Below are 10,920 nucleotides of genomic sequence, written 5' to 3'. Positions count from 1 at the left end.
TATTGTTGTTCTTGGTGCCGCCACTCCTTTTCATTTTTTATTTTACTTTATTTTTTTCCGTCTTTCTTTTCTTTTTTTTCTTTTTTTTTTTTTTTTTTTTTTGTGGTTACTTAAAAAAATTATTTTCTTCCATTTTCCCGCTGAGGGAGGGGTGGCTGGCGGGCGGGTCTGTTGCAAAAAGCGAGAGAGAAAAAAACAAAAACAAAAAAGCCAAAAAAAAAAAAAAGAAAGAAAGAAAAAGAAAGGCAGGGAAAAAGAAAAGGCCAAACAAAACCAAACCAAAAACCAAACCAAACAAAAACAAAAAAACAAACTTCACTCGGATCTGAAAGTGGCAGGAAAGTGCCTGGCAAGTTGCAGGGATGGAGCTACACAGCTTGCGGGAGGCGTTAAAAGTGGAAATCCCATGTCAGCAGGTAACAGAATGCAATGCTGAGGCACCGGCCGAGCCGTGCCGAGCCGTGCCGTGCCGTGCCGGGCCGTGCCTGGCTCGGGCTCGCAGCACCGAGCGCGGTTGCATGTTCGGAGCGAGCCTCGGTGCCGCAGCGGCCCGGGGAGGGGGCGCGGGGGGCGCGGCGGGGAGGGACCCCCGGCTCCCCGCCGCAATGGCGAGCACTCCCACAAAGTACTTTGGCGGCTTCTTTGGCTGAGTTTTTTGTGTGTGTGGGTGCCGTGGAGACGCGGAGTCGACGCTGCAGTCGTGTGAGTGTGCGTGAGTGTGAGAGAGAGTGCGTGTGTGCGTGTGTGTGTGTGTGTGTTGGAGAGATTAGGACGAGACTTGAATATTTATGAGCTTTGCTTGAAACTGACTCGCAGTGTTTACTTGCCTCTTTGTTCCTTACCCCCCTCCCTCCCCCGTCCACACACATACATACATTTAAAAAAATCCATTAAACTTGAAACAGTTTCTAATTCCTCCTTTTTTGCGGGGCGATTTTTTTTTTTTTAATAGAAACTAGTTGCACAGATGAAGCAAGATCCACAGGTAAATGCAGATCCTTTTTTTTTTTTTTTCTCTCTTCTTCAGTATTTTATCCCTGCCGTAATAAGCGCAGTTGTGCTGGGACAGCAGGATGAGAAACTTTATCAGTAAGAGATCTCATTTTGTAGTCTGCACTGAGCTTTCTTGCTAAGGAGGGTGTTTTGTGTGTGCATGCTTCTGTACGGCTTCGGTGGAATGGTTTTTGCCTTTGAACAATTTCTAGCTCGCAAGTTTATTCATCACGGGGTTAGTTTGCACTTTGCCTTTAATATGCGTCTTGTTGCCGTTTTTGCAGAACGGGGATCTTAAGAAACAAATCCATGAAAGGCAATCAAGAATAGCAGCTCTTAATGAGAAACAAGTAAGGAACAGATCGATTCAGTTGTGCTTGGTTTTTCTTCTTGTTTTTATGATGTACTATCTAAACATCCGAAAAGTGTCTGCGTTAGCTGAAAAATACTGGCGGCAGGGGATATAACATCCATTTTCTTTTGCATACAGTCAGAAAATGCATGTTTTGATAATGAGGTCGGATTCTCTGATGTCTTGCTGGGGGAAAGAATTATTTCAGTACTAGCAGTAAAAAGATAAGCAGTAGTTAAAACGTAAGAAAAAAAAAAAGAGGCGTCCATTTTGAGTTGGTCGACATGTTTTAGGAATATGGAAAATTCTCCTGTCTTGGGCTACTTTGTGCACTTCTGTGTAATGTGCAGAGCAAGAGTTGGGAAGGAGGAGGCGGGAGCCCCGTTTGGAGCCATTTCTGGGTTTAATTACAAAACTGATTTTTATTGATCACTTTATTTCTTTTCTTTTCTTCTCTTTTCTTTTTTTTTTTATTTATTTTTTTTTATTTCCCCTCCCCACTTGCCTTTCTCTTCCCTTGGTCTGATCTGACGTGTTGCCTTTTGATTCGAGTTCACTTAGGCACTTTCACTTTTTTCCTACCCCTTCCAAAAAAAATACGAATAAAACCAGATTAACCCGCTTCAGCAGCCAGGGAGAGGGGGGAGGAAAAAATCCACCAAAAACGGAGGAGAGGAACAAAACAACCCAGGAACCTTCCCCCCTGCCTCCTCCCCTTCCCGCCCTTGCCAAAGTTTTGTTTTTGTGCCGGTGACCCCTGGGCCGAGCGGGGCCCGCAAGGAAAGTTCAGCGGCGGGGGCTCCGGGGGGCTCAGCACCGCGGACAGCGCCGCTGCCCTCGCGGCTTTCCGGCCCTTCTCCCGGCACTTCCCGGCGGGAAAGGCACTTGGGAAAGCAGCGGCAGAGCTACCGGCCCGAGCCTCCCCCCTGTCCAACTTTCCGGGTGGCCTTTGGGCTGCTGGGCTCCCCGCTCCGTGCCGGGCCGAGCGCGGCCTCCGCCTTCAGCACCGCGCCCGGGGACAGCGCCCACAGCCGCCCTCAGCCGCCCCTGCCTCCCCCCCGCCTCCCTCACACCCTCCCGGCGAGAGGCGGCACGTGTGCTGCTCCCCCGTCCCTCTTTTTTGTTTGTTTTTATTTGTTTGGTTTTCTTTTCTTTCCTTCCCTTTTTTTTTTTTTTTTAATTGTGATTTGTTTTGCTTTGCCGGAGTTGTGCTTAAAGTTGCCAAGTGCCTGCGTGCGGCGTGCCTGCGGGCCACGGCTGCACGCCACCCCTTTTTCTCCCAGGTTTATTGTAATGAGAATTGGTCAGCACTCTCAGTTTGGTAGTGGAAGCTTCCATTTTGTGAGGAAGGGGTGTTGGTTGCTCCTAACATGGAGAAAAGTCTGCGGAGTTTGCCGGTGGGGGATGGGGCCCCATTCATGCTGAAATTACCATTTTGATTGCTTTGATGCCGTTTTTGGAGGGGGGAGGGGAGAGAATGCCCTACTCAGCAGAGCACAAAGATGTTTAATCACTGTATAGAATCAAACCAGATAGTTTCTTTCTAAAAGCAAATCTGACACTACATGGTGTGTAAGGGCTGTTAGTCCTTGTTGTGCAGTGTAAAACAGCAAATTGTTGACTCTAATACTCCTATATTTGGTAGAACCTTATTTTTTGTTGTTTTTGGTTTTTTTTTTTTTTTAATAAGGTAAAACCCTTTCCTGCATCTTTATGTACTGCTTCTTAAATATCAAAATAGTTTTACTGTTCTAAGTGGGTGTTTGGAACATAGATTTGATCATTTCCCCCTATATTGCAGCAACTGTTTCAAGGCTGTTTAAATTTTTATGATCGTGGTAAATGAGAAGCTATTTATTATATGTCATGTTGGAATTTAGATAAGGTAGAGAGACACATTTGAAAATTCAGTTTGAACATTCTGATTCAGCTTGGGGAAAATGGTTTTTGCTACGCTTGCACAGCATATTTATGTATAATCCAAACTAACTAGTAAAAATATCTTGTATATTTATGACTTGCCATTCTCATCATCTTGTAAATAAATATATAGACCATGAAATAATTAAACATAAAATACCTAAATTCTTTAAACAGCAAATTTGGCCTAGCAGGAAACGTCCTATTTTTAGGCAAAACTCTGGATTTCTTTTGCTGTTTTCAACATCCTATGCAACAAGAGCTCATAATTAAGAGCCTGGCTGGTGCTGTGGTGTCCTCATGCTCCAGGCTGCCCCCTCCAGAGGTCTGCACTGAAATCCTTCTCAGGTCACAAGTGAAATGAGTTTGGAGGTCTTAGCTCGTGACCAGGTCACAAACCCATCGAGTAACTTTGCAGATTTGCTATAATTATTAGCTGCTCCTTAGGAGTGGCTTGTAAATGAGCTCTATGTCCTTGAGGGTGTAGAGAAGGAGCAGTGGGACCCCTGAGACCACAGATGGGCTCAGGGTGGGGCTCTTTGATGGTTTCATGCCCTCACTTTCATGGAAACACCAGTGTAAATTTAAATAGGCAGTTCAAGTAGGGAGGTTATTTTTACATATGTATTTACACTCCTTCCTCCTTTATCCCCCCAAAGATTTGTTTAGGCACAACTAATTCATAATTCAATAATGTATACCTTTGATTTTGTGTACACTGAATACAAAAGACCCTAAAATTGCCTTTCAATTTAACTGCACATGTTAATGATGAAACAATTAAACAAACAAACAAAAAGCCCCCCATCTACACCTGTTAGGAACATAGCAGGAGTGAATGTTATCTCCCAGTGCTCCCATTCATCACTTTCCATTGTAGATGGCTACAGTGGCATTTGTGGCAATGTGTACTGTTCTTGAAACTTACAAATGAAGACAAGAAAGAACTGAATGACAAACTCAACTTTTGAGGGAAATTTACAAAGTGGACTTGTATGTGCAGCTGGATTTAAAATTGCATCCCAATCAAGGATCCCTGGTTAGTCATTGATGTTTCCTTTATTTAGAATAGTTTTAATATTTTTCAGTATGTGCAAATAAGTACTTATAGCCATCATTTTCATTACTGGAAGGCAATAGTTTCAATCAGTTCCTAATTTGGCATCCAACTCAGAAAGATAGCTTAGACTTCTGTCACAAGTACATCCCTCAGATGCTGTGGTTTTGATTAATTGTCACATTTGAGGATGGGTTACCTCTTCTTTAACAAGATATGATGTGTGAAGACTCCATTAGTTAGTCCAGTGGTTTTACACCTTCAGCCTCCAGCGCATGCAGAGCAGCAGTTACATTTTTATCTAAATTGTCAAGCAACAAGCATTTATATGGAAATAAAAGAGCCATCATAAGAGCCAGCATTGGCCTGAATAGCACACCAGAGTTGCTCTGCTGCAAGGGTTGCTTGCTCTTTATGTCCTTCAAGAGTTGTTAAGGGTCTTTTAATTCTAGAAAGTTGTCTCTTATTAATTAATAGATTAGGATAAAAAATAAGCAAATCTTTAACCTTCATTGGAAGTTCCTTTTTCCTTGTTCCTCCTTACTGACATAAGTGTTAGGTGGCAAGCCAGTCTTTAACAATGAACTTGTGTGGGTCACTATATTTTTGACCATGATGAACTCTGAATTCAGACACCCTGTCCTGTAGCACAGTAATAAAAATATGCCTTGCTGAAAGACATTATGCCATTCACTTGTGTGCTGCCTCATTTTTTTACCATAATTTACTATCTATGCAGAAAATCAGCATCAGTTTCAGGGAGACTTTCCCAGCCTGTGTTATTGCTGGTTATTTGGGGTTTTTTGGGTAGTGTACCTGAAATGAAATCACTGACTGTACTTTGCCTGTGGTGACCACCAGCAAAACCTGCTTGTGGAAAGTGTTAGACTTCTTAAATTGAAGTACAGTTCTTGTGCAAGTTGTTGGAGATGGTTTAGCTCCAGATGTCTCATTGTGCTGATACTGTCTCTGTTTTGGGGAAGAGGAGGAAATGGATTTTGGGTTTGTTGAAGTTCATGCTGCAAATGGCAGCATTGTTTACATGAGGTAAAGAGTAAATTATTGATATTGCCAGAGCTCAGTATTTCTTATGGCTGGGTTCTTTCAAGATTATTAAGGTAAAATAAGGGTTATAAGCTTCAGTGCAAACTCAGGTAAAATCTGAAAGGCATTTCCAGATGTCAAACTCTGACCTAAGGCAAGCACAGCCCTCCCTGTTGCTGTGGCAAGAATTGCATCCATGTCTGGCTCTGGGTGTCAGGGCAGGCAGGTGATGGGCTCCCAGGTGGAGCATTAAACTTTCCCATCACTGCACTGAGTCTGTAAACACACAGACAACAGGTATTATGTCACAGAGAAAAAATGTGGGCCTTTGTCGGGGCTGAGCCATTTGTCGGTGAGGGGAGACTCGGACACTCAATATGAGTGATAAGCAAATTCCGTTTATTGAAGAGAGCATCAGACGCTTATACAGCAAGTAATAAGCTTATGAATATTCTGTAAGCTAAGCAATCTATTGGTTAAACTATACCATCAACTCTTCCTCATTCCTTAGGGGGGTTACATGTCTCTTTTCTCATGCCTCTTTCACTGTTTGTTATCCTACCACAGCTAGGCCCAAGGACACGGTTATCTTGCAGATGCCGGACTTGGAATTAGCCATGGTTTTGTACTTTTCCATTTTCTAGCAGCTAAATTCCCAACAGTATTAAATATGAGCTTGACTTTGCCATTCTCTATAATGAGGTCCTGCTGACTTTGTTGGGAATCCTGGACAATTGCAGAATAAAATGAACTTACTGGATCAGAGTAAAGATTCTGGATTGTAATTCAGAGAGCTCCAGCTCCCAGAAAGCTCCAGTTCTTTTTCTTGTTTTCCAAAATCAGTTGGAAATATATTGCTTGTTTTGCCATCTATAGAAAGAGGAGGAAAAACTAGGGAAGGATTTACCTTCAACTTCTTGGAGGAGAAACTTAGGAATATAGTTTGCATAATGACAATCCTGGCATTCTGTTTGTGCTTTCAGTAACAGCATACTGAGATTCCCATGTCATATTGGAGAAAAAGGGCAATAAAGGACATTTTCATGGAGGAATGAAAATATGGCTTTCAGCCTGCCATCAGGTTGCCCTTAAAAAGATTCATGGAATTCACACATCTGTAACAATAATTTCTACTGGAGGGGTTAGAACCCCATTTTGTTTGGAAGCTGCACTGGCATGGGAAATGCTATTTCATTCCAGCATTTTTCTTTGACTGCACACTTTTCTCTACTTGTACAGTGTATCACTTGGCAGGGCTAACTGTTGAAAAGAGTGTTACATTCATTCTAACCATTTTAAAGAGTTCACTTTGATATTTTACCCACTTAAAACACCTGCTGTCAGAACAGTACAATTGATTTCAATTAACTTTGAATTTCTTCAATAAGATGACTCTTATAATAACTCCAGTAATCCCATGATGCCTCATTAGAGGAGCTGGCTATGATGATTATCCCTGTGATTTAGCAATTTTTTCCCTACAATGCCTTTGTCTATTTAGAAAAAGGAATTATGCCAACAATACCTTTTTATTTCATTTCTGGTTTTACACTAAAGACACTTGCTACCTGTTACACACTAAAATATCTAATTTATGCTTGCAGCAAACAGGTATTTGTTCAGATGTGCACAATACTTTACAGGGAAACTCTTTCAAAGCAATTTAGTTCTTTGTAGGAACTCTGCCTCTTGGAGTTAGAATTTGTTTTAATTTTTGAGCAGACACTTGGGTAGCTGTGAAGTGGTGCTTCTACAGGCGTCTCTATCAGGAGCTCTGGTTTGATGGAACCAAATCTCCACTGCTCATGCTCTGTGTGGCTCATCCAGAGCAGTGTCATGGCAGATGCTTGAACCAGTTCCTCTTGTCTCAGAATCTGGTGCACAGACTGCTTGGATCTGTGGAAGAAAAGGGGAATCTCTTCTTTCCATGACATGATGCTAGAATGGTGGTTTTAAATAACATTTCCAATGGGATACTGCACCAGTCTAAACACTTCTGCTATGCTCAAATAGAGAAAATCCCTTTTCATCTCATTGCAGATTTGATTTTCAAGTTGAAAGCATGAAGGCATATAAATGTTCATACAAAGTTAATTTTAACTTTTCCTTCTATGCCTTTCTCTTTTTCATCAAGGATATTATATGCAGTATTTTTGTACTTGATTATAAAATGATGCTTCCTCCTCCCCTCCACCCCCAAAACAAAATCTGAAGCACCAACAACATTTTTAGGCAATAAAGGATAGAAATTTGCAAATCAATAAGACATGACCATGGTAAATGGTGTATGTGTGGCCATAGTGCCAAGGATGGAAACTGGTACAGCGGAGGAGTTGGAGGTAAGGGAAGTATGAAAATAGGCTGCAAGTTTAATATAAGAACAAAGAGGAGCCAAAAAGAACCAGAATTGGACTAATTAAAATGCAAATTTGTCATTCTGCCATTAAAGTGGACAGTTATTTCAGTGTAATAGACTTATATTTGGTCTATCCAATCCTCATCACACATTTCTCTTATATGTCTGTATATACATATATTTTATATAATTTTTATTTTATTTTATTTTAGACTTAAAGGTGGTACTACTTTTTTATTTGGAATTGTTCTTGAGTTAAAATGTACTTCATGAAAAATGTTTTCTCCCCCACTGCTCTCTTTTTTGAATCAGCTGCTTATTGTTATGCAGTAGCAATTTCCAGAGTGTCATATGAAATTGCTGATGTGGCTTAGTTCCTGCTCCAACCTGCAACTGCCAATAGTAAGGCTCTATTGAAATCTAATATGTACCACAGGGCTTTTTGCACATGTACAGGCAGACCCTTCTGCTTAATAGACAGAGAACTAGGAAATAGGAGCATGTGTCTTCCTTTTTAACCCATGGAGAACTTAAATGTATGTCCAAGTTTAAATTATAAACCAATCCTTTGACTGAATTAAAGTAAACCAGAGTATTGACCATAAGTGCAGCTGCAGTAAAATCAAAACAATAAGTACTTGAGAGCTCTGTAGATATGATGGGTGGTGTTAATTTAGGCTTTTGAGAGGCAATCTTATTTTCAGAGCTGTAATCCTGTTTTAAGAGCCTGGGTATTGAGGCTCTGGCCAGAGCAGTGTGTTCACCTGAAGGTTGGTCTGATTGCTTGTGTTTAATTGAGAGAAGCATATAACTGGCCTTGAAACAGAAGTCTATATTGCATATAAGTTATTTTTGTTTCCACATTAATTTAGCTTGATCCTGTTGGTACTTTGTGATGTAGCTTCTGTATTATCTGGGGAGAAGGAGTGGAATTGCCTTTCTGTGCAACTCAGCTATTGATGACAAATCTTATAAGGTTACAGAAAGTGAAATTGTATATTACATTTCAAATAATTGAGTCAAGTGAGAATCATTGATACTTTTGACATGCAGCAGAGATTAACCTACATTTTCTATAATGATCTGTTTTTCTAAAGTGCTTGAAATCAGCTAAGATTGCCTAAAGATTTATTGGTGAGTCAAAGCTTTTCTAAGAATGACGAAGAGAGAAGCTTCCATTCTCAGAAATGTACAGAGTGTCTCTGTGTATAAATTTGCTTCTGTGTCTGTGTGTGTGTGGGTGTGTGTGGTTGGGTGTGAGCATAAGGTCTTTCTCTTTGATATCATTCAGGCAGAAAGCCAATATGCGCATGTAAATGAGCCTGAAAATGTAATTAAAAATATATATACGTACTGGGGACTGCAGCACAGAATTTAGTGTGAGATGCAGGTTATAAAGTGACAAGTAACATTTCCTATATAATCACTGATACTAACTCTCATCTGGGATTTATGCATCTTGTGTGTTATTAAGTGCCAAACAGATAAATGCTGAAATTATTTCTTTAGCATCGTTTCACCACAATGACTGAAAGCAAAGTACATCTTGCCCATTCTCAACCAAAACAAAAGCCTGAGTACTCCTATCATCCAAGTGTTACTAGGAGGACTAAAAGTATTTTACATAAGGTCAGATAAAAGCCTATTTGATAGCATATCTTTCCTGGCAATAAAATATTACAAAACAGATTTACTTGTGAATATATTAGATCAAGGAAATTCTCTAAATCATTAACACACATCTAGGAATTTGTATACAGATGGAAAAAAAAGATTGCCAGGGGAAAGACATGAACAGTTTTGTCCTTTATGTCAGTGTAGATAACAAAGGCTTGCATATAAAAGCCTATATGAGAGGCACCTCATAAACTCCAAACTTTAGGGCAAGAAGCCAGTTTTCTTTGCTTGAAAGTATTTTCTGAAAGTTAGGTCAGAGTGCTGGGTGCAGAAGCTAATGTTTCTGCTCTCCTGCTTAGGGAGAAACTACTTGGAAAAGCATTTATTTTGCATTTAAAAATACAGGTGGAGTCCAGATGCATTTCTATTAACAGCTCTGCAGCCCATAAATATGTACAACCTAAACCAGTGCCTTATTTACATTATTTTATTAACATTCTTTGCTGAGTGGGCTTGAATGGAACACAATCTCTCATATAGAGGATCTAATTATAAACACAAGGGACAGAACCAAATAAGCAGTCTTTAAAGGGAAAAGAGTCTGGCAGCTTTGTTTAAAGTGTCCTTTAATGAACTTCTTTAGCAGCTTGTATCTTAGCAACACGTTTTATTACATACCAGTGCGGGAGAAGCAGTTTGCAGATGGAGTTGCACACAGTAATTTATTTCCCCCCTTTCCCCCCTTTTTTTTTCTCCTCTGTGGTGACTCAACTGGAATCTGCAGAGTAGCTTTTCTAACACTGATAGCTCACTGGAAATCCCTGATTGGTTCATTTGTATCTGTTCTGTTTTGTTGGTTGATGAAAAAGGCATTTATTATGGTAAATGCATACTGATTTTGCGTGCTCTTAGAAATTCAGATATGACTGTTTTGAATAGGCATGGATTTAAATGGAAAACAACCCCAGCTTTTTCCAGAGCACTTTTTTCCATGGATGTGTTGCATTCAGCACTCGTCCTTGGTTGCACACACCAACGAGTTTCCAGATTTGGAGGTTATTTACTCCCCATGTAAGATGGAATTGTTTTAATTTCTCATCTTTCACCCCTTCAAAACTAATTGGAATATAGGAGTGACAGAAGTATTTGCAATCTTTTTTTTTTTGTCTTCTTTGACAAAACCTGGCACTTAAACTGCAAATACATTTTTTAAAAGCTGCAGTTTCAGAAACCAATTGAAATTCTGCACTACTGTCCCTCCTTCAAATGACCTACAGGGCTGATCTTTGTTGAAAGAAATACTTTTTGTTCTCTTGTCTACTAATTCCAGACTAAGTTTTCCTCATATGTTTTGAGTGAAAAAGTGGGTAGCTTTTTTCAATAGGATCATTGGAGGAATGTGTACTGAAGATGAGTATCAGCAATACAATCCAGATTTCATTATTTTGTTTCTTATAAATTAAAGGGGAAAAATGCCTTTAATGAGCAAACTAAATACTATCCAGCTCAATTTACATTTTCTACTGGCTAGGCAGGTGTAAGTCCAGAAATATATTTCCCTGGAGTTCACTGGAGTTACCC

At 40.2% G+C, this 10,920-nt stretch overlaps 1 protein-coding gene across 8 annotated transcripts in view; it reads left to right on the top strand.

The window, feature by feature from the left end:
- The first annotated feature begins 216 nt into the window (after positions 1-216).
- PHF21B (PHD finger protein 21B) overlaps positions 217-10,920 on the top strand; it is a 131,676-nt gene continuing 120,972 nt past the window's right edge. The window contains exons 1-3 of one of the 8 annotated variants that reach the window (XM_074538958.1): positions 217-416; positions 953-985; positions 1,278-1,343. In XM_074538958.1, coding sequence (XP_074395059.1) covers positions 363-416; positions 953-985; positions 1,278-1,343 — 153 coding nt within the window. In that variant the 5' untranslated portion in view covers positions 217-362. The other 7 variants (XM_005482694.4, XM_074538961.1, XM_074538959.1 and 4 more) reach the window with 7 other exon arrangements.

Source organism: Zonotrichia albicollis, chromosome 4 (assembly GCF_047830755.1).
Source record: "Zonotrichia albicollis isolate bZonAlb1 chromosome 4, bZonAlb1.hap1, whole genome shotgun sequence".
Taxonomy (NCBI): Eukaryota; Metazoa; Chordata; class Aves; order Passeriformes; family Passerellidae; genus Zonotrichia; species Zonotrichia albicollis.
The sequence above is the reverse complement of the archived record's forward strand: the minus strand, read 5'-3'. Positions and strand labels throughout refer to the sequence as shown.